Source organism: Anomaloglossus baeobatrachus, chromosome 10 (genome assembly GCF_048569485.1).
Source record: "Anomaloglossus baeobatrachus isolate aAnoBae1 chromosome 10, aAnoBae1.hap1, whole genome shotgun sequence".
In the NCBI taxonomy this organism is placed as follows: domain Eukaryota; kingdom Metazoa; phylum Chordata; class Amphibia; order Anura; family Aromobatidae; genus Anomaloglossus; species Anomaloglossus baeobatrachus.
This window is the reverse complement of record NC_134362.1, coordinates 55,113,342-55,137,181: the sequence shown is the minus strand read 5'-3', so window position 1 is coordinate 55,137,181 and position 23,840 is coordinate 55,113,342. Positions and strand designations below refer to the sequence as shown.

Genomic DNA, 23,840 nt, shown 5'->3' with positions numbered 1-23,840 from the left:
GGAAAGAGACAGACAGACGGGGAAAGAGACAGACAGACGGGAAAGAGACAGACAGACGGGGAAAGAGACAGACAGACGGGGAAAGAGACAGACAGACAGACGGGGAAAGAGACAGACAGACAGACGGGGAAGAGACAGACAGACAGACGGGGAAAAGACAGGACAGACAGACAGACGGGGAAAGAGACAGACAGACAGACGGGGAAAGAGACAGACAGACAGACGGGGAAAGAGACAGACAGACAGACGGGGAAAAGAGACAGACAGACAGACGGGAAAGAGACAGACAGACAGACGGGGGAAAGAGACAGACAGGACTGGGAAAGAGACAGACGGAGCACATTACTTGGCCAATTTAGTTAAATCTGTGTGGAATATCTGTGGTGATGAAATATATGTTGTGAAATGCTTCTATTAGCTTAGTTTTTGCCTTTTAATAATTACATTTATATCTATTTGTTTTTGTGGTTTTTGTGTGCAGAATACATTTTTGTTAATACATTCTACTTTAACAGCAGTTATTAACTCGGGCGAAGCCGGGTAGTACAGCTAGTAAATTTTATATAATTTTTTTTTCTATTATCTCTTTTTCAAGCGGCCATGTAGTGGGTCGGCTGCCGGCGTCGAGCTCCTCAGTATCCAGGGAATAATAGAATCCCATGAAGAGTATCACTTTGTGGAGCGTCTCCATCCCACCGACCCCAAGTGCCCAAACCGCCAAAGCATACAGGGGGTTACCCCATCTGGATGGATCCCCCCCTAAAGGTTTGTATACAGAAATCTTCGTACATTGATGTTGTATCAGTAACTAGACAGTGATTCCTCTCCTGACAATCCATCTACCTTCAGCTACATCAAAGCATCTGCATTTAAAGGGAATTTCTGAGACTGGCAAAATAGTGTCTAAGGCTATGTGTCCACGGTAGAATGTACCTGCGGATTTTTCTGCATGAAAATCCGCGACTTTCGCAGCAAATCCGCACCTTATTTTTGCCGCGGATTACCGCGAATTTGCCGCGGATTTTGATGCGGATTTTTTTTTTTTTTTTTTCCCATTCTATAGCCAAAATCCGCACCAAAATCCGCAACAATAATTGACATGCTGCAGATTTTTCCGGATCAAAATCCGCGGCAAATCCGCCGTGGAAAAATCCGCAGCATGGACACAGCATTTCCAAAATGCCATTGAAATGGCTTGGAAGTGCCGCTGCTGCAGATTTTCGGAAAATCCGCGGCAAAATCCGCGGTAAATCCGCAGCGTGGGCACATAGCCTAAGTGCTTTTTTATTTATTTCTGGACTCATTGGCATTATACTTAAAAGGAACCTGTCACCGTATTTGGCTCCTATAAGCTGCGGCCACCACCACTGAGCCCTTATATACAGAATTCCAGAATACTGTATATAAGAGCCCAGGCCGCTGTATAGAATGTAAAAAATACTTAAGGGGTGGTCTGGTCCTGTGGGTGTCTCTGCTCTCCGGTCCGGCGCCTCCTCTCTGCGGCGATCTCCTTCCTCCTTCTTCTGATCCCCTTGTGAATGACGCGTCCTACATCATCCCACACCGGCCAGCATTGCATTCCTGCGCATGCGCACTTTGATCTGCCCTGCTCACAGCAGATCAAAGTATTGTAGTGCGCATGCACGGGCGGTCTTTGATTTTTTTCCTAGCGCCTGCGTATTATAGTTCTTTGATCTTCCCTCAGCAGGGTAAATCAAAGTGCACCTGCGCAGGACTGCAATGTCTGCCTGTGTAAATGATGTAGGACACGTCATCCACCTGGGGCTAACAAGGAGGACGGAGATCGCACAGAGGGGGGCGCCAGGCTGGAGAGCAGCGACACTCATCGGACTGGATTGCCCTGCAGGTGAGTATTATAAAAGTGTTTTTTACGTTATACAGCACAGCCTGGGCTCTTATATACAGCATTCCAGAATATTGTATATAAAGGCTCAGTGGAGGCTGCAGCTTATAGGAGCCAAATCTGATGACAGGTTCACTTTAATGGGCCGCACCTGCTAACATAGCTCAGCTCAATGATATAAGCCAATTGCTGGAGATTTCTGAAATCGGCCCCATGACAGTCAGCTGATCGCGTTGCAAGCCCTGTGCCGTGTTGCGAGCCCTGTACTGCTAGGAGCAAGGACTGAACCTTCAAAAAGTCTGAACGGCGTCTGTTAAACGCCATTTGGATGAATACTTTGTGCAGAGATAGGACAGGTGCACAGCGTCCTGTGTAAAACAGAGCACATGATTGCATTGATGCACTGACAAGGTCGCTGCTCTGTGTCCTGTGTGATAGGAGCTCATAATATATCAGGGAGGATCAAGAATGTATTGAATTCTGGATAGGGAACATTATCGTAATGCACAGCCTTCTAAATGTATCAGTAAACTGATTCCAGCACAATGCACTATGTTATCTCCTTGCTAGTGCAGAGAGGAATTGACACATAATGGTAGCCCTTGGGAATGAATGTCCCCATATGGCTAATGGGATTATCTATGTTAATGTCTTTCTAAAGGTACCGTCACGCATAACGAGATCGCTAGCGAGATCGCAGCTGCGTCACGGTTTCCGTGACGCAGTAGCGATCCCGTTAGCGATCTTATGTGTGACACTTACCAGCGATCAGGCCCCTGCTGTGAGATCGCTAGTCGTTGCAGAATGGTCCAGGCCATTTTCTTCAAAGACGATGTCCTGCTGGGCAGGACACATCGCTGTGTTTGACACTGTGTGACAGGGTCACAGTGACTGCCGAGATCGCTATACAGGTCGCTACTGCATCGTTGGTAAGGTGTGACTGTGTGACATCTCACCTGCAACCTCCCAGCGACTTACCAGCGATCCCTATCAGGTCGCATCGTTTTCGGGATCGCTGGTAAGTCGTTGTGTGTGTCAGCTGAGATATTTAAATAAAAGAGCAACTAATCTGCTTATTTCCTACAGTGGATAATTTTAGTGCAAAAAAAAAATAGTACAATAAAAACGGATATTTAAGGATGCTAATATAGGAAGGTGATCCTAATATTAAATGTGCGGGGTTATAATATCCCTTTAAATTAACAGCTACAATGATTGACTGTATCCCCAGAGAGCCGCTTTTTAAGAACTATTGGTGAAGTACATTCTATTAGTGACATTCGGATAAAAGTTTTACCAACTTATTAAAGTCTCCTAAAGAATTGTCTAAGTATAGAGACAAAAAAAAAAACAAACGCATCAAGACTATTGAGACAATTTTAATATTACTAGCCACTCATATGGGTGAATTAATAAGTGCACGTACAGTGCTGGCTAAAAGTATTGGCACCCCTGCAATTCTGTCAGATAATACTCAGTTTCTTATTGAAAATGATTGCAATCACAAATTCTTTGGTATTATTATCTTCATTTAATTTGTCTTAAATGAAAAAAAATTGTCATAAATCCAAATTGGATATAATTCCACACTAAACGTAAAAAAGGAGGTGGACAAAAGTATTGGCACTGTTTGAAAAATCCTGTGATGCTTCTGTAATTTGTGTAATTAACAGCCCCTGTAACTTACCTGTGGCACCTAACAGGTGCTGGCAATAACTAACTCACACTTGCAGCCAGTTGACATGGATTAAAGTTGACTCAACCTCTGTCCTGTGTCCTTGTGTGCACCACATTGAGCATGGAGAAAAGAAAGAAGACCAAAGAACTGTCTGAGGACTTGAGAATCCAAATTGTGAGGAAGCATGAGCAATCTCAAGGCTACAAGTCCATCTCCAAAGACCTGAAAGTTCCTGTGTCTACAGTGCGCAGTGTCATCAAGAAGTGTAAAGCCCATGGCACTGTGGCCAACCTCCCTAGATGTGGAAGGAAAAGAAAAATTGACGAGAGATTTCAACACAAGATTGTGCGGATGGTGGATAAAGAACCTTGACTAACATCCAAACAAGTTCAAGCTGCCCTGCAGTCCGAGGGTACAACAGTGTCAACCCGTACTATGCGTTGGCGTCTGAATGAAAAGGGACTGTATGGTAGGATACCCAGGAAGACCCCACTTCTTACCCCGAGACATAAAAAAGCCAGGCTGGAGTTTGCCAAAATTTACTTGAGAAAGCCTAAAACGTTTTGGAAGAATGTTCTCTGGTCTGATGAGACAAAAGTAGAGCTTTTTGGGAAAAGCCATCAACATAGAGTTTACAGGGAAAAAAAAAAAAAGAGGCATTCAAAGAAAAGAACATGGTCCCTACAGTCAAACATGGTGGAGGTTCCCTGATGTTTTGGGGTTTCTTTGCTGCCTCTGGCACTGGACTGCTTGACCGTGTGAATGGCATTATGAAGTCTGAAGACTACCAACAAATTTTGCAGCATAATGTAGGGCCCAGTGTGAGAAAGCTGGGTCTCCCTCAGAGGTCATGGGTCTTCCAGCAGGACAATGACCCAAAACACACTTCAAAAAGCACTAGAAAATGGTTTGAGAGAAAGCACTGGAGACTACTAAAGTGGCCAGCAATGAGTCCAGACCTGAACCCCATAGAACACCTGTGGAGAGATCTCAAAATGGCAGATTGGAGAAGGCACCTTCAAATCTCAGGGACCTGGAGCAGTTTGCCAAAGAGGAATGGTCTAAAATTCCAGCAGAGCATTGTAAGAAACTCATTGATGGTTACCGGAAGCGGTTGTTCGCAGTTATTTTGGCTAAAGGTTGTGCAACCAAGTATTAGGCTAAGGGTGCCAATACTTTTGTCCTGGCCATTTTTGGAGTTTTGTGTGAAATGATCAATGATTTGATTTTTGTTTCATTCTCTTTTGTGTTTTTTCATTGCAAGCAAAATAAATGAAGATAATAATACCAAAGAACATGTGATTGCAATCATTTTCCGGAAGAAACTGAGTATTATCTGACAGAATTGCAGGGGTGCCAATACTTTTGGCCAGCACTGTATGTAGGTTCTTTTTAGTATTATTAATAAAGATTGAGTTTTACCTCTTTTTCCAGTGACCAGGCTAAAAAAAAAATAAATACTGTGAGGAGACTGCCTATTTAAAGGGATTTTCTGGTTTCAAAAGAACCCTGTCCGCAGTTGCTCCCCCCCCAAACAAAACTGTTCTTTCTCATCCTCCCTGTGTCTAGTGTTGAGTGTTCACCTCCGCTTCTGCTTTATTATTGTTTGCATAACTGTCCCTAAATAAAACGTACAAGCCACTGAGCTCATTGATCGGCTGCAGACAATAACAGACCCTGGGAGTAGCAGCGGGACTTCCATTATACTTGGGTGCTTGAGTCGTGCCCATCCGAGCATCTAACTGCTACCATGCTCGGGTGCTCGGTACTCGTAACTAGTGATGAGCGGGCACTACCATGCTCGGGTGCTCGGTACTCGTAACTAGTGATGAGCGGGCACTACCATGCTCTGGTGCTCAGTACTGGTAACTAGTGATGAGCGGGCACTACCATGCTCGGGTGCTCGGTACTCGTAACTAGTGATGAGCGTGCACTACCATGCTCTGGTGCTCAGTACTGGTAACTAGTGATGAGCGGGCACTACCATGCTCGGGTGCTCAGTACTCGTAACTAGTGATGAGCGAGCACTACCATGCTCGGGTACTCAGCACTCGTAACTAGTGATGAGCGGGCACTACCATGCTCGGGTGCCCAGTACTCGTAACTAGTGATGAGCGGGCACTACCATGCTCGGGTGCTCAGTACTCGTAACTAGTGATGAGCGGGCACTGCCATGCTCGGGTGCTCAGTACTCGTAACTAGTGATGAGCGGGCACTACCATGCTCTGGTGCTCAGTACTGGTAACTAGTGATGAGCGGGCACTACCATGCTCAGGTGTTCAGTACTCTTAACTAGTGATGAGTGAGCACTACTATGCATGGTTGTGCTCGCTCATCATTAGTTACGAGTACCGAATATAGTAGTGCCCGCTCATCACTAGTTACGAGTACTGAGCATGGTAGTGCCCGCTCATCACTAGTTACCAGTACTGAGCACCCGAGCATGGTGGTGCCCGCTCATCACTAGTTACGAATACTGAGCATGGTAGTGCCCACTCATCACTAGTTACGAATACTGAGCACCTGAGCATGGTAGTGCTCACTCATCATTACCTCTAACATCAAATCACCATATAAGTGCATTGCTGCAAAGATCCAGGAAGAAAACTCATCCAAGCTGCAAGATAGGAGATAACTCGCATTTTAGCTATTTAATGTCTTCGATGTTATGGTCAATCGCAACCGTAGCATCTTTATAATTAAGGGATACTTCAGCTGTTATTTTTCCCCTCTATTCCCAAAGAGAAAACTTCAACTTTACAAAAAGAAAAGTTATAACTCTCGGAAGGCATAATGAAAAAAAAAAATTTGAAACCCCAATCACAAAACCAGATGTGATGGTAAATGGGTTAAAGAGTTGTCTGACACCAAAAATGGGCTTTGTGGTATGTAAGTAAGTCAATATACTAATATAGTCTGCTTTTCATAACTTCACGGACCTAATTTCCTGTGGTCCTGAAGGGGCTTCCTTCTTCTGTGTTGGTCATCCGTATGGTCCTTGTCACTACTAATGCCTTAGCATCTTGTTTCCTTACTAGAAACGCTGCCCGATCTTCCTTATGTGGTGAGACGCTCCCGGTTGCACAATGTTCCAGTGTACACAGACATTACTCATGGGAATCGACACATGACAATTATCCGCAAGATTGAAGGTGACATATGGGTGAGTGACGCTGCCGGAACTCGTGTCCTGTTCTTGTACATTAGAAAACCTTTACTTTTTTTTTTTTCTGGACGCAACATTATTGCATTTACCGTATTTTTCGAACCATAAGACACACTTTTTTTCCCCCCCAAATGTTGGGGAAAAGTTGGGGGTGCGTCTAATGGTCTGAATGTAGGGCTGCTGGGAATGAGGGTGCTGCGGTGGAGCGGGTCATCGGGGGCACGAGCAGGCTGCAGCAGCCTGCCGTGACCACGTGGGCCCGCTCATTACATATGCACGCCCATCCTCCTGCCCATCTCTCAGCGCTGAAGCCGGGGCTGATAGGTGGGCGGGATGATGGGCGGGGACGCGCGCATAATTAACAGCCGGCCGTGATCACCCCTGGCAACTACAGCCTGGAGTGATCATGCGCGGCTGTATTCACTGCTCCCCGTGCATCATCATCAGCGCGGGGTGCAGTGAATCAATGTACTCGACATTCCCCTGCAGCATCGCAATGTCCTCCAGTCTGCCTGCCGCGCTGTGTGGACTGGAGACTAGCGGTGCTCACAGCGATGACGTCATGCACGTGTGTCTTCACAGCCGCGCCAGCAGACTGAGGACAATACATCGCAGTGCTGCAGGGAACGTGGCCGGCTCAACACAGCACTGCTGGCTCAACACAGCGCTGCCGGCACAGACAGGAGGAGGAGCGACGCTGCATGGAACGAGGAAAGGTGAGTGTAAACGTTTATTTCTTTGGCGCTCCATTGGGAGACCCAGACAATTGGGTGTATAGGCTATGCCTCCGGAGGCCGCACAAAGTATTACACTAAAAGTGTAAAGCCCCTTCCCTTCTGCGTATACACCCCCCGTGCTCCCACGGGCTCCTCAGTTTTTATGCTTTGTGCGAAGGAGGCAGACATGCACGCATAGCTCCACAGCTTAGTCAGCAGCAGCTGCTGACTATGTCGGATGGAAGAAAAGAGGGCCCATAACAGGGCCCCCAGCATGCTCCCTTCTCACCCCACTCTTGTCGGCGGTGTTGTTAAGGTTGAGGTATCCATTGCGGGTACGGAGGCTGGAGCCCACATGCTGTTTTCCTTCCCCATCCCCCTTAGGGCTCTGGGTGAAGTGGGATCCTATCGGTCTCCAGGCACATGAGACCGTGCTCCATCCACAGCTCCTGAGGACTCTGCTGGATAGGAGCCAAGTATCGTTCAGGGACATGGCCCTGCTACTTTGAGGTACTCTGTGTCCCCGTGGGGACCGCGCACAGCAACACTCCAGCATTGCTGGGTGTGCTAGTGCACCGGGGACCGCGGCGCTGACTGCGTTTGTGCCATTACACACTGCAGCGTCGCTGAGTGTGTTAGTGTATGGGGACTGCCGCGCTGACCGCCGCTGCCATTGTTATCACTGCGGCGCGGCTGGGACTGTTAGTGCGCCGGGGACTTCCGCGCCGACCGCGCTTATACGGCGGCCGCGCTTATAACTCGAGTCCCCGGCTTTTGCGGCCTAGTCTCTTTTTCTTCCCGCCCCCAGCCCTGCCAGTCAGGTGAAGGGCGGGACGCTGTACAGGACGGCAGAACTGAGGGCTGGAGCATGCTTTGCATACTCCACCCCCCTCACTGTGCACAGTGGGGCACCAGTTCCCGCACTTTCTGGGTCACGCCCACGGCTCCCTCCTCTCCTCAGGACGCCGGCAGCCATTCCTGTCAGCTCCCCTGACGCTGCAGAGGGGGGACAAGCTCTGGGGGACCCAGGCAGGGATGCTGGTGGCCACACAACCGCTTTAAGCGGGCGGTAATCAGCACCTGAAGGGCTGGCCCCACTTGTGCAGAAGTGTAATTATAGTTATATGTCTATAGGCTATACTTTACACTGTATGGTGCACGGTGGATTTCTGTTATACCCTATGGTGTTGCTCAGGGGAGACAACAGCATGGCACCCACAAGAGGCAGGGGTGCCAAAACACAGGCTTACTATGCTGCCTGCGCCACATGTACGACCTCGCTACCGGCAGGTTCCAATGACTCTCATTGTGTGCACTGCTCGGCCCCTGTGGCACTTGCTCAGCCAGAGCCTCTGCTAAGGGGGGCCCAGGGGGAACCACCAGCTAACACTGTCCAGGTGACAGGGACGGAGTTTGCAGTTTTTACTGACAGACTTTCTGAAACTATAGCTAAGATTCTAGAAGCTTTGCAGTCCAGACCGGTATCTCAGACCATGGGCACTGTGGAATCATTGCCCCCTGGTTCCCCTCAGTTGGAACAACAATGTTCCCCAGGGGTGTCTCATAGATCCCAGGGTGAGGTCTCTAACACGGACCGCAGCCCCAGACCGCCTAAGCGAGCTCGCTGGGAAATCCCCTCGACCTCATCAGTTCAGGGTCTCAGAAGGAGGACTCTCTGTATGATGAAGCGGAGGTAGCTGATCAGGATTCGGATCCTGAGGCCGCTCTCAACCTTGATACTCCTGATGGTGACGCCATAGTGAATGATCTTATCGCGTCCATACATCAAATGTTGGATATTTCTCCCTCGGCTCCTCCAGTGGAGGAGTCAGCCTCTCAGCAGGAGAAATTCCGTTTCAGGTTCCCCAAGCGTACAACGAGTATGTTTCTGGATCACTCCGACTTCAGAGAGACAGTCCAGAAACACCGAGTTTGTCCAGATAAGCGTTTTTTCCAAGCGCCTTAAGGATACACGTTATCCCTTCCCCCCGGATGTGGTCAAGGGCGGGACTCAGTGTCCCAAGGTGGATCCTCCAATCTCCATACTGGGGGCTAGATCCATAGTTGCTGTTGAAGATGGGGCTTCACTCAAAGATGCCACTGACAGACAGATGGAGCTCTGGTTGAAATCCATCTATGAAGCTATCGGCGCGTCTTTTGCTCCAGCATTCGCAGCCGTATGGGCACTCCAAGCTATTGCAGCGGGTCAAGCGCAAATTGACGCACTCACACGTACGTCTGCGCCGCAGGTGGCGTCCATAACCTCTCAACGGCATTTGCGTCCTACGCTATTAATGCTGTCCTGGACTCTGCGAGCCTACGGCGGTTGCAGCCGACAATTCGGTGGCAATACGCAGAGCCTTGTGGCTACGGGAATGGAAGGCAGATTCGGCTTCCAAAAAGTGCTTAACCGGTTTGCCATTTTCTGGCGACCGTTTGTTTGGTGAGAGGCTGGATGAAATCATCCAACAATCCATGGGAAAGGAAACATCCTTACCCCAGGCCAAACCAAAATTATCCCAACAGAGGAGGGGACAGTCGAGGTTTCGGTCCTTTCGGGGTGCGGGCAGGTCCCAATTCTCCTCGTACAATAGGCCTCAGAAGGATCAGAGGAACTCCGATCCATGGCGGTCTAAGTCAGAGACATTCTGTCTCACGGTTACAGGATAGAGTTCGGCTCTCGTCCTCCGACTCGATTTTTCAGAACATCTCCGTCTCCCGAGCGAGCCGATGCTCTTCTGCAGGCGCTGGGCACTCTGAAGACAGAAGGAGTGGTGGTCCCTGTTCCTTTTCAGCAACAGGGTCACGGTTTTTACTCCAACCGGTTTGTGGTTCCAAAGAAGGACGGGTCTTTCCGTCCTGTCCTGGACCTAAAACTGCTCAACAAACACGTAAAGACCAGGCGGTTCCGGATGGAATCCCTCCGCTCCGTCATCGCCTCAATGTCCCAAGGAGTTTTCCTTGCATCGATCGATATCAAAGATGCTTATCTCCACGTACCGATTGCTCCAGGGTATCAGCGCTTCCTGCGCTTCGCCATAGGAGACGAACACCTGCAGTTCGTGGCACTGCCGTTCGGCCTGGCGACAGCCCCACGGGTTTTCACCAAGGCCATGGCCGCAGTAGTTGCGGTCCTCCACTCTCAGGGTCACTCGGTGATCCCTTACTTAGACGATCTGCTGGTCAAGGCTCCCTCTCAAGAGGCATGCCAGCACAGCCTCACCGCGACTCTGGAGACTCTCCAGAGTTTCGGGTGGATCATCAATTTTCCAAAGTCAAATCTGACACCGGCCCAATCGCTGGCATATCCTGGCATGGAGTTTCATACCCTCTCAGCGATAGTGAAGCTTCCGCTGAACAAGCAGCGCTCACTGCAGACGGGGGTGCAATCTCTCCTTCAAGGTCAATCACACCCCTTGAGGCGCCTCATGCACTTCCTGGGGAAGATGGTGGTAGCAATGGAGGCAGTCCCGTTCGCGCACTTTCACCTGCGTCCTCTTCAATGGGACATCCTACGCAAATGGGACAGGAAGCCGACGTCCCTCGACAGGAACGTCTCCCTCTCTCAGGCAACCAAAGCTTCCCTTCGGTGGTGGCTTCATCCCACTTCATTATCGAAGGGGAAATCCTTCCTACCCCATCCTGGGCGGTGGTCACGACGGACGCGAGTCTGTCAGGGTGGGGAGCAGTTTTCTCCACCACAGGGCTCAGGGTACGTGGACTCGGCAAGAGTCCTCACTTCAGATCAATGTTCTGGAGATCAGGGCAGTGTATCTAGCCCTAAAAGCGTTCCAGCAGTGGCTGGAAGGCAAGCAGATCCGAATTCAGTCGGACAACTCCACAGCGGTGGCTTACATCAACCACCAATGAGGAACACGCAGTCGGCAAGCCTTCCAGTAGGTCCGGCGGATTTTGATGTGGGTGGAAGCCACGGCCTCCACCATCTCCGCAGTTCACATCCCGGGCGTGGAAAACTGGGAAGCAGATTTTCTCAGTCGCCAGGGCATGGACGCAGGGGAATGGTCCCTTCACCCGGACGTGTTTCAGGAGATCTGTTGCCGCTGGGGGATGCCGGACGTCGACCTAATGGCGTCCCGGCACAACAACAAGGTCACGGCATTCATGGCACGTTCTCACGATCACAGAGCTCTGGCGGCAGACGCCTTAGTTCAGGATTGGTCGCAGTTTCAACTCCCTTATGTGTTTCCTCCGCTGGCACTGTTGCCCAGAGTGTTACGCAAGATCAGGACCGACTGCCGCCGCGCCATCCTCGTCGCTCCAGACTGGCCGAGGAGGTCGTGGTACTCGGATCGGTGGCATCTCACGGTCGGCCAACCGTGGGCTCTACCAGACCGACCAGACTTGCTGTCTCAAGGGCCGTTTTTCCATCTACCACAGGACGTGGAAAATATTCCTGTCATGGTGCTCTGATCAGGGGCTTTCTCCCTAGCCATTTGCCTTGCCCACTTTTCTGTCCTTTCTTCAGTCCGGATTGGAAAAGGGTTTGTCGCTTGGCTCCCTTAAGGGACAAGTCTCTGCGCTCTCTGTGGTTTTTTTTCAGAAGCGCTTGGCCAGACTTCCACAGGTACGCACGTTCCTGCAGGGGGTTTGTCACATCGTCCCTCCTTACAGTTGGAACCCTGGGATCTGAACAGGGTGCTGATGGTTCTTCAGAAACCACCGTTCGAGCCAATAAGGGATTTTTCTCTCGCACGCCTTTCGCAGAAAGTGGTTTTCCTAGTAGCAGTCACTTCACTTCGGAGAGTGTCTGAGCTAGCAGCATTGTCATGCAAATCCCCTTTCCTGGTGTGTCACCAGGACAAGGTGGTTCTGCGTCCGGTTCCGGAATTTTTACCTAAGGTGGTATCCCCTTTTCATCTCAATCAGGATATCTCCTTACCCTCTTTTTGCCCTCATCCAATTCACCAATGTGAAAAGGATTTGCACTTGTTAGATCTGGTGAGAGCACTCAGACTCTACATTTCTCGTACGGCGCCCCTGCGCCGCTCGGATGCACTCTTTGTCCTTGTCGCTGGCCAGCGTAAAGGGTCACAGGCTTCCAAATCAACCCTGGCTCGGTGGATCAAGGAACCAATTCTTGAAGCTTACCGTTCTGCTGGGTTTCCGGTTCCCTCAGGGCTGAAAGCCCATTCTACCAGAGCCGTGGGTGCATCCTGGGCTTTGAGGCACCAGGCTACGGCTCAACAGGTGTGTCAGGCGGCTACCTGGTCGAGCCTGCACACTTTCACGAAACACTATCAGGTGCATACCTATGCTTCGGCGGATGCCAGCCTAGGTAGGCGAGTCCTTCAGGCGGCGGTTGCCCACCTGTAGGACGGAGCCGTTACGGCTCTATTATGAGGTATTATTTACCCACCCAGGGACTGCTTTTGGACGTCCCAATTGTCTGGGTCTCCCAATGGAGCGCCAAAGAAGAAGGGAATTTTGTTTACTTACCGTAAATTCCTTTTCTTCTAGCTCCAATTGGGAGACCCAGCACCCGCCCCTGTTTTTTTGTGTACACATGTTGTTCATGTTGAATGGTTTCAGTTCTCCGATATTCCTTCGGATTGAATTTACTTTAAACCAGTTTATAATTTTTTTTCCTCCTTCTTGCTTTTGCACCAAAACTGAGGAGCCCGTGGGAGCACGGGGGGGTGTATACGCAGAAGGGGAGGGGCTTTACACTTTTAGTGTAATACTTTGTGCGGCCTCCGGAGGCATAGCCTATACACCCAATTGTCTGGGTCTCCCAATTGGAGCTAGAAGAAAAGGAATTTACGGTAAGTAAACAAAATTCCCTTCTTTTCTTTGTCGCTCCATTGGGAGACCCAGACAATTGGGTGTATAGCTTCTGCCTCCGGAGGCCACACAAAGTATTACACTCAAAAGTGTAACCCCTCCCCTCTGCCTATACACCCTCCCGTGCATCACGGGCTCCTCAGTTTTATGCTTTGTGTGGAAGGAGGCACACATCCACTCACACATCTCCATTTTAGTCAGCAGCAGCTGCTGATTGTATCGGTTGGAAGAAAAGAGGGCCCCCACGGGGCCCCCGGCATGCTCCCTTCTCACCCCACTAAGTCGGCGGTGCTGTTAAGGTTGAGGTACCCATTGCGGGTACGACGGCCGGAGCCTCATGCCGTGTTTCCTTCTCCATCCCTTAGGGCTCTGGTAGAAGTGGGATCCGAAGCGGTCATCCAGGTTCTGGGACCGTGCTCCCTCCGCAGCCCCTGAGGGAATCTGCTGGACAGGAGCGTATCTATCCTCAGGGACAGGGCCCTGCATCCACGAGGTACTCTGTGTCCCCATGGGGAATGTGTATGGAGCGCCTGGTTCCCGGTCGCCGCAACTGGCTGCTGAATTGTGAAGACCGGGGACTACCGCGCCGACCACGCCTGCTTGTCGGCCGCGGTATTAAATTTAGTCCCCGGCTTCATCGCGGCCTAGTGGCAAAACTCCCGCCCCCGGGCCTGTCTATCAGAGATAGGGGCGGGACAGCCGACCTGATGTCGGATGTGAGGGCCGGGGCATCCTGTATGCTCCCTCCCCTCTCACTGATCACTGTGGGGACCCCAGATTCCCGCACTTTTCCTAACGCCGCCCACGGCTTCACTCCTCCCCTGAGAGCTCCGGCAGCCATTTTTCGGACATTCTGCCGGTGGAGAATCACAGAGAACAGCTCTGCAGCTCTGGGAGACCAAGGCAGGGAATCTGGAGCACACACACCCCGCTTTTTAGCGGTCGGTAAGCCGCACCGGTCACTCGGTGTTGGTCCCCCTGGGTGCCGGTATAGATACGTATATATATATACTTATTTCTGTTCGGCCGGGCTGTATACCCTTTTTTCTATATACCCTTAGTGATCACGCTCCTAGGACACTACAGCATGTCGTCCACAAGGAGCAAGGGCACTAAAGCACAGGGTTTTTTTGCGACATGTACCTCTTGTAGGGCTATGTTACCTGCGGGTTCCACCTACCCTCACTGTGAGCAATGCTCGGCCCCTGTTACGCTTGCTCAGCCGGAGCCTCGGTCACTAGTGGGCCCCTCGGCTCAGGCAGACCCCCCTGCTTCCACTGTCCAGGTGGCAGCGACAGAGTTTGCAGTTTTTGCTGAAAAGCTCTGAGTCACTCTCACAATCCATGGCTCAGTCTATGGACAAATGGTCTGCCAAGTTGCTGGAAGCCCTGCAGTCCAGACCGGTCCTTACACAGGCCCCGGACCCTGTTAGATCGGCGCCTCCAGGTCCCTCTCGGTTCACCCCAGCCGGGGTGGGCCCTAGGTCTCACGTGGAGGACTCCTCCACGGACCACAGTCCCAGACCAGCTAAGCGGGCTCGCTTGGAATCTTCCCCGACTTCCTCACGCTGCTCGGGTTCCCAGCTTGAGGACTCTCTGGAGGACGAGGCGGAGGTTGCAGCTCGGGGCTCGGACCCTGATGTTGCTCTCAATCTTGATACACCTGAAGGGGACGCCTTAGTAAATGATCTTATCTCGTCCATCAATCAGGTGTTGGATCTATCTCCCCCGCCTCCACCTATAGAGGAGTCGGCCTCTCAGCAGGAGAAACACCAGTTTCGGTTTCCCAAACGTACACGGAGTGCATTTTTTGATCACTCTAACTTCAGGGATGCCATCCAGAAGCCCAGAACGGTTCCGGACAAGCGCTTTACTAAGCGCCTTACTGACACACGTTACCCCTTCCCCGCTGACGTAGTTAAGGGTTGGGCTCAATGTCCCAAGGTGGATCCCCCAGTCTCCAGATTGGCGGCTAGATCTGTGGTTGTGGTTGCAGATGGCTCATCACTAAAAGATGCCACTGACAGGCAGATAGAACTCCTGATGAAATCCATCTATGAGGCCACGGGAGCGTCTTTTGCCCCGGCTTTTGCAGCCATGTGGGCACTCCAAGCTATCTCAGCTTGTCTGGCTGAGATTAATGCGGTCACACGTATGTCTGCCCCGCAGGTTGCATCTTTAACCTCGCAGGCGTCGGCGTTTTCTTCCTACGCCATGAACGCAGTCCTAGACTCTACTAGCCGTACAGTGGTGGCATCCGCTAATTCTGTTGCAGTCCGCAGGGCCATGTGACTGCGCGAATGGAAGGCAGACTCGGCTTCCAAGAGGTTCTTAACCGGTTTGCCGTTTTCTGGCGAGAGATTGTTTGGCGAACGATTGGATGAGATTATTAAGGAATCCAAGGGAAAGGACTCCTCCTTACCCCAGTCCAAACCCAAGAGACCTCAGCAACGAAAGATACAATCGAGGTTTCGGTCCTTTCGTCCCTCCGCCAAGCCACAGTCCTCTTCGTCCAATAGACAGGACAAAGGCCAGAGGAACTCCTATGCGTGGCGGTCTAAGTCACGCCCCCAAAAGACCGCCGGAGGCACTGCCCCCAAGGCGGCCTCCTCATGACTCACGGCATCCCCGAACCGCATCCTCGGTCGGTGGCAGGCTCTCCCGCTTTTGCGACGCCTGGTGGCCACATGTTCAAGACCGATGGGTGAGAGACATCCTGTCTCACGGTTACAGGATAGAGTTCAGCTCTCGTCCTCCGACTCGTTTCTTCAGAACCTCCCCGCCCCCCGCGCGGGCAGACGCACTTTTTCAAGCAGTGGACGCTCTGAAAAAAGGAGTTGTGACCCCCGTTCCCACTCAGGAACAGGGTCGCGGTTTTTACTCCAACTTATTCGTGGTGCCAAAGAAAGACTGATCATTCCGTCCTGTTCTGGACCTCGAATTGCTCAACAAACACGTGAGCACCAGACGATTCCGGATGGAATCTCTCCGCTCGGTCATCGCCTCGATGTCACAAGGAGACTTCCTCGCATCGATCGACATCAAGGATGCTTATCTCCATGTGCCGATCGCACCAGAACATCAACGCTTTTTGCGTTTCGCCATCGGGGACGAACACCTTCAGTTCGTGGCATTGCCCTTCGGCCTGGCGTCAGCCCCACGGGTTTTCACCAAAGTCATGGCATCCGTTGTGGCGGTCCTGCATTCTCAGGGGCACTCGGTGATTCCCTACTTAGACGATCTCTTAGTCAGGGCACCTTCTCGGGCGGCGTGTCAACACAGCCTTACCGTCGCTCTGGAGACCCTCCAGCAGTTCGGGTGGCTCATCAACTTCCCAAAATCCAAGTTGACACCGACCCAATCTCTGACTTATCTAGGGATGGAGTTTCATACACAGTCAGCGGTAGTCAAGCTACCACTAGACAAACAGCTGTCACTGCAGGCAGGGGTGCAATCTCTGATTCAGACTCAGTCACACCCCTTGAGACGCCTCATGCACTTCCTGGGGAAGATGGTGGCAGCAATGGAAGCAGTGCCTTTCGCGCAATTCCATCTGCGCCCGCTCCAGTGGGACATTCTCCACAAATGGGACAGGAGGTCGAACTCTCTCGACAGGAACGTCTCTCTTTCCCTTGCAACAAAGACGTCTCTTCAGTGGTGGCTTCTTCCCACTTCTCTATCACAGGGAAAATCCTTCCTGCCCCCAACCTGGGCTGTGGTCACCACGGACGCGAGCCTGTCAGGGTGGGGAGCGGTGTTCCTCCATCACAGGGCTCAGGGAACCTGGACTCCGATGGAGTCTTCCCTTCAGATCAATGTCCTGGAGATAAGGGCAGTGTATCTGGCCCTATTGGCTTTCCAGCAGTTGCTGGAGGGCAGGCAGATCCGTATCCAGTCGGACAACGCCACTGCCGTCGCATACATCAACCACCAAGGCGGCACGCGGAGTCGTCAAGCCTTCCAGGAAGTCCGGCGAATTCTGCAGTGGGTGGAAGCCACAGCATCCACCATCTCCGCAGTTCACATACCGGGCGTAGAAAACTGGGAAGCAGATTTTCTCAGTCGTCAGGGCATGGATACGGGGGAATGGTCCCTGCACCCAGAAGTGTTTCGAGAGATCTGTCGCCGCTGGGGAACGCCGGACGTCGATCTCATGGCGTCACGGCACAACAACAAGGTCCCGGCCTTCATGGCACGATCTCAAGATCACAGAGCTCTGGCGGCGGACGCATTAGTTCAGGATTGGTCGCAGTTTCGACTGCCTTGTGTATTTCCTCCTCTGGCGATGCTGCCCAGAGTACTACGCAAGATCAGGTCCGACTGCCGTCGCGCCATTCTCGTCGCTCCAGACTGGCCGAGGAGGTCATGGTACCCGGATCTGTGGCATCTCACTGTGGGTCAGCCGTGGGCGCTGCCAGACCGCCCAGACTTGCTGTCGCAAGGGCCGTTTTTCCATCTGAATTCTGCGGCCCTCAACCTGTGTGGCCATTGAGTCCTGGCTCCTAGCGTCTTCAGGGTTGTCTCAGGATGTCATTGCCACTATGAGACAGGCCAGGAAACCGACGTCCGCCAAGATATATTACAGGTCTTGGCGGATTTTCTTGTCCTGGTGTTCTGATAAAGGTTTTACTCCCTGGCCTTTTGCCTTACCCACTTTTCTTTCCTTCCTTCAATCCGGAATGGATAAGGGGTTGTCACTTAGTTCTCTCAAAGGGCAAGTATCGGCACTCTCAATATTCTTTCAAAAGCGCCTGGCCAAGCTTCCACAGGTCCGCACGTTCCTGCAGGGAGTTTGCCACATAGTCCCACCTTACAAGCGCCCGCTTGAACCCTGGGACCTTAACAGGGTGCTAACGGCTTTTCAGAAACCGCCTTTTGAGCCGCTGCGGGATGTCTCCTTATCACGTCTTTCGCAGAAAGTGGCATTTCTAGTAGCAGTTACTTCACTCCGTAGAGTGTCGGAGCTTGCAGCACTGTCATGCAAAGCCCCCTTCCTGGTTTTTCACCAGGATAAGGTGGTTCTCCGTCCTGTTCCGGAATTTCTCCCTAAGGTGGTATCGCCTTTTCATCTCAATCAGGATATCACCTTACCTTCATTTTGCCCTAATCCAATTCACCGCTTTGAAAAGGATTTGCACTCATTAGATCTAGTGAGAGCACTCCGGTACTACGTGTCTCGCACAGCGCCCCTGCGCCGTTCAGATGCACTCTTTGTACTTTGTCGCCGGTCAGCGTAAGGGTTCGCAGGCTTCCAAGTCAACCTTGGCTCGGTGGATCAAGGAACCGATTCTTGAAGCTTACCGTTCTTCGGGGCTTCCGCTTCCTTCGGGGCTGAAAGCCCATTCTACCAGAGCCGTGGGTGCGTCCTGGGCATTGCGGCACCGGGCGACGGCTCAGCAGGTGTGTCAGGCAGCTACCTGGTCTAGCCTGCACACTTTCACAAAACACTATCAGGTGCATACCTATGCTTCGGCAGATGCCAGTCTAGGTAGGCGAGTCCTTCAGGCGGCGGTTGCCCACCTGTAAGAGGGAGTCGTGTCGGCTCTATTTATCGAGGTATTCTTTTACCCACCCAGGGACTGCTTTTGGACGTCCCAATTGTCTGGGTCTCCCAATGGAGCGACAAAGAAGAAGGGAATTTTGTTTACTTACCGTAAATTCCTTTTCTTCTAGCTCCTATTGGGAGACCCAGCACCCGCCCCTGTTCCCTTCGGGCTAGTTGTTCTTTTGTGTACACATGTTGTTCATGTTCAATTGTTTCATGGTTTTCAGTTCTCCGAACATCCTTCGGATTGAATTTACCTTAAACCAATTTATAAGTTTTCTCCTTCCTGCTTTTGCACCAAAACTGAGGAGCCCGTGATGCACGGGAGGGTGTATAGGCAGAGGGGAGGGGTTACACTTTTTTCAGTGTAATACTTTGTGTGGCCTCCGGAGGCAGAAGCTATACACCCAATTGTCTGGGTCTCCCAATAGGAGCTAGAAGAAAAGGAATTTACGGTAAGTAAACAAAATTCCCTTCTTTTTGTGTGTGCCGCAGGATGATGGGGTATATGAGCAGGATGATGGGGGTATATGAACAGGATGATGGCATATAGCAGGATGATGGGGGTATATGAGCAGGATGGGGCCATATACCAGGATGATGGGGGTATATGAACAGGATGATGGCATATAGCAGGATGATGGGGGCATATACCAGGATGATGGCATATAGGAGGATGATGGGGCCATATACCAGGATAATGGGAGTATATGAACAGGATGATGGCATATAGCAGGATGATGGGGCCATATAGCAGGATGATGGGGCCATATACCAGGATAATGGGAGTATATGAACAGGATGATGGGGCCATATAGCAGGATGATGGGGCCATATAGCAGGATGATGGGGGTATATGAGCAGGATGATGGGGGTATATGAGCAGGATGATGGGGGTATATGAGCAGGATGGGAGCACATACCAGGATGCAGTATATAGCACGATGGGGCTATACCAGGATGAGGGACATAAATATATACACAAGGCAGGAGGATCATTACCATTATGGGGTACCTTAGTAGAGAATTTGGGGATATTACCCCCATAAGTGTCAGCAGCAGATCCTCGCCCCATAACAGTGTGTCATGACCACATTTTTTGCTTAAAATTTTATTTTCCTATTTTCCTTCTCTAAAACCAGGGTGCGTCTTTATGGTCCGAAAAATACGGTAGTTGGGCTATGTCCTGTACAGACCAGAATTAGATGTGCATGGATGCTCTTAGTATTTAGACCATTCAGAGTAAGTCTACCCATAAAATTATTTAACCTTTTATTATAATTAATTTAAAATAATAACAGACATACACAGAAGCACACAATGAGCGTGTGAAGTGTGATTGATACACACGAGGTGGTAAGGTGTTAGGGATCGGTTCTTTAGTGGTAAGATGTGCTGTGATGGAATATAAAGAGTATGTATTACATACAGTAGGACCTCCGGGGGGTACTAACTCTCCCTCTGCTTTGTCCTACCTAACAATGGGGCTTTAAGCACCCTAGATGTGTGGTGCCCCCATTCCACAATGGCTGTCCCTTTTATCCCTAGCTATCTTATAAGATAACCACCACCAACCTCCATAAAGTGCGAAGTGCCATAATTCTGACACACAGACACATACACATCAGAGAAGGATTTTTGTATAAAATATATATCCCTCCTTGATGAGTTATATACAATCAAGTGACCGATAATAGTTAGATTAGCCCTAGTACCGGTAACTTGAAAACATGTAGTTAATTCAAAATAATACACAGTTTTGGGGTGCTTTACAGTTAAGGTGGTAGTCCTCCTGGGCTACAGTGAGAATCCACACATGAGAAGCACGATCCCAAAAAGGAAGCGAGGGTCCTTGTTGCAATAGGATCCCACAGTAAGGGTACCGTCACACTTTAGCGACGCTCCAGCGATCCCACCAGCGATATGACCTGGTCAGGATTGCTGGTGCCACGCTACATGGTCGCTGGTGAGCTGTCAATCAGGCAGATCTCACCAGCGACCAGCCCCCAGCCAGCAGAGACGCGTGGAAGCGATGCTGCACTTGGTAACTAAGGTAAATATCGGGTAACCAAGCGCTTGGTTACCCGATATTTACCTTTGTTACCATCGCACACCGCTTAGCGCTGGCTCCCTGCACTCTATTGATATAACAGCTTGGTATCCACCAATATTAATTACGCCTAAAATATAACTTTTAATAAAAATTAATAAAATGGAGGACCAGACATACATATATAGCGCATTTGCGCCTAAAAATTGTCAGTTGTGATATCCTATATCTTAAGTATTAGGAGAAATACTATCACAGACAATAACTAATAGGCAATAGAATAGTCGGCATTAAATAACCCTCATTAGGTAGTGGATGGAGGGAAATAAAAGGCAACAATCTCACCCGTCTTCACTTCATTAGGGGTGAGTGTTCCTCAGCCGCAAAAAGGTGTAGGACACGGAGTTGTGTCTTTTAGTGGCATAGTACCAGTAAGCGCCACGTGTCAGGACTTTGTGGCTGATGTGCCGGTCCTAGGAGTGACATAGCAATGTGGCATCGGATGGGTGTCTGAACCTTATGGCGGATATGCCGGTTTCACTAAAAGACACCACTTTTCCTTTCTAATTCTCCTGATGATTTATTGATTTATTGAAACGCGTTGAGAAGAGGAAAAAAGTTTCTATGATATTACATCGGAGTTGTTGGTAAAGAGAACCCGTGGAACACACGTGGAAGCCACAGGATCTCATTGACGTGGCAACTCCGTGTCCTACACCTTTTTGCGGCTGAGGAACACTCACCCCTAATGAAGTGAAGACGGGTGAGATTGTTGCCTTTTATTTCCCTCCATCCACTACCTAATGAGGGTTATTTAATGCCGACTATTCTATTGCCTATTAGTTATTGTCTGTGATAGTATTTCTCCTAATACTTAAGATATAGGATATCACAACTGACAATTTTTAGGCGCAAATGCGCTATATATGTATGTCTGGTCCTCCATTTTATTAATTTTTATTAAAAGTTATATTTTAGGCGTAATTAATATTGGTGGATACCAAGCTGTTATATCAATTGTTCATACGGTATATCCATATCCAGTTGCTTTATTCTATCCTCTCTCCCTGCACTCTAGCCAGAGTACACATCGGGTTAATAAGCAAACCGCTGTGCTTATTTACCCGATGTGTAGTCCGGCTACGTGTGCAGGGAGCAGGGAGCTGGCACTGACAGCGGCGGACGCTAGTATCCAAGGTAAATATCGGGTAACCCAGCAAAGGGCTTTGCTTGGTTACCCGATATTTACCTTGGTTACAGCTTACCGCAGGCTGCCAGACGCCAGCTCCCTGCTCCCTGCACATTCAGATCGTTGCTCTCTCGCTGTCACACACAGCGATGTGCGCTTCACAGCGGGAGAGCAACGTCCAAAAAATGAACCAGCACTGTGTGTAACGAGCAGCGATCTCACAGCAGGGGCCAGATCGCTGCTCAGTGTCACACACAGCGAGATCGCTAATGAGGTCACTGGTGCGTCACAAAAAACGTGACTCAGCAGCGATCTCGCTATGTGAGAAGTACCCCTAAGAAGAAGATCAAATCCCTTGACCATGACGTGACGGTCAAGGAGTCTCTGTGTTTTGCTTTTACATAATTGCATAGCCATGTATCTTTAAGTTATAGAGTAGTAATAGACAACCCCTACAACCTGGAACTTTTGATATCCTCTTTCTATTCTCAATTCCATAATTTGCTATCAGGTTTTATTTGTCCATTCATCTTGACTAACTTTTCATATTTACTTCTCCATCTTAAGGCTTTGGAAGCAGAAGTTAAGGAATTCTTAACTAGTTTAACAGGAAGGACACCAGCAACTCAAGTTAACGAGATCAACCACTCAATCCGGATTAAAGGCTATTTTGATAAGGAATTACAGACCTGGCTGGCTGAGAAGGGCTTTTGACACTATTGGAATCACCAATTGTAATGGAAAGTGCAAATCACAGACTTTGGGCACAACTCTCCACAAGGAAAGACTGGTCACAAAATAAGGAATTTGTGAATACTTGTGGAATAAAATAACATTTGTTGATTTGTGGAGTACCCATTCATACACCTATATAAAAGAAAAACACATTTTTAAATATTGTGTTCTTTGTGTGTACTATATGGATTATTGTATGGCTAGTACTTTAGTGCCTAAGCAGGTAGGAGCCAATTCAGGCCTATACGTTTTTATTGGCTTTCTTAAGACCCCGTCACATGGTACAGTATATCGGGCGATATGTCGTCGGGGTCACGTCGGTAGTGACGCACATCCGGCATAGTTTGATATATAGTAGCGTGTGACAGCTACGAGCGACTGATAACGAGCAAAAATACTCACCTTATCGTTGCTCATTGACACGTCGCTCATTTTCAAAAACTCGTTCCTCCTTCTGCGCGCCAGTTGTTCATCGTTCACGAGGCAGCACGCGTCGCTCCGTGTGACACCTCGGGAACGATGAACTGCAGCTTACCTGTGGCTGCCGGCAATGCGGAAGGAAGGAGGTGGGCGGGATGTTACGTCCCGCTCATCTCCGCCCCTCCGCTTCTATTGGGCAGCCGCCGTGTGACGTCGCTGTGATGCCGAACGTCCCTCCCCCTTCAGGAAGAGGATGTTCGCCGCCCACAGCGAGGTCGTTCGGGAGGTAAGTACGTGTGACGGGGGTTAACGACTTTGTGCGCCACGGGCAACAAATTGCCCATGACGCACAAACGATGGGGGTGGGTGCGATCGCTCATGCGATTACATGACATATCGGCGCGTGTGACGCTGGCTTTAGGCACCAGATGTCTAATAGTATGGCTGTTAGACTCACCTCACTTCAGCGGTATTTTGCCGCAAAACCGGATCCGTCACAAATGCGTTTTAGCTCAGCTTATTTCTAATGGAATCGCAGCAAGATGCGGTTGTGTATGACGCACACAACCACATATGACCACATCTTGCCGCAATTCCATTGGAAATGAATTGAACTGAAAAGCATTTGTGACAGATTCGGTTTTGCGGCAGAATACCGTTGATGTGTGCGCGGCCT

The 23,840-nt window shown here is 50.1% G+C and overlaps 1 protein-coding gene across 1 annotated transcript in view; it reads left to right on the top strand.

The window, feature by feature from the left end:
• MRPL49 (mitochondrial ribosomal protein L49) overlaps positions 1-22,904 on the top strand; it is a 35,239-nt gene extending 12,335 nt beyond the window's left edge. The window contains 5 exon segments of the mRNA XM_075326244.1: positions 596-697; positions 700-729; positions 731-769; positions 6,562-6,705; positions 22,577-22,904. Of these exon segments, the coding sequence (XP_075182359.1) occupies positions 596-697; positions 700-729; positions 731-769; positions 6,562-6,705; positions 22,577-22,723 (462 nt within the window). The 3' untranslated portion in view covers positions 22,724-22,904.
• Positions 22,905-23,840: the final 936 nt, after the last annotated feature.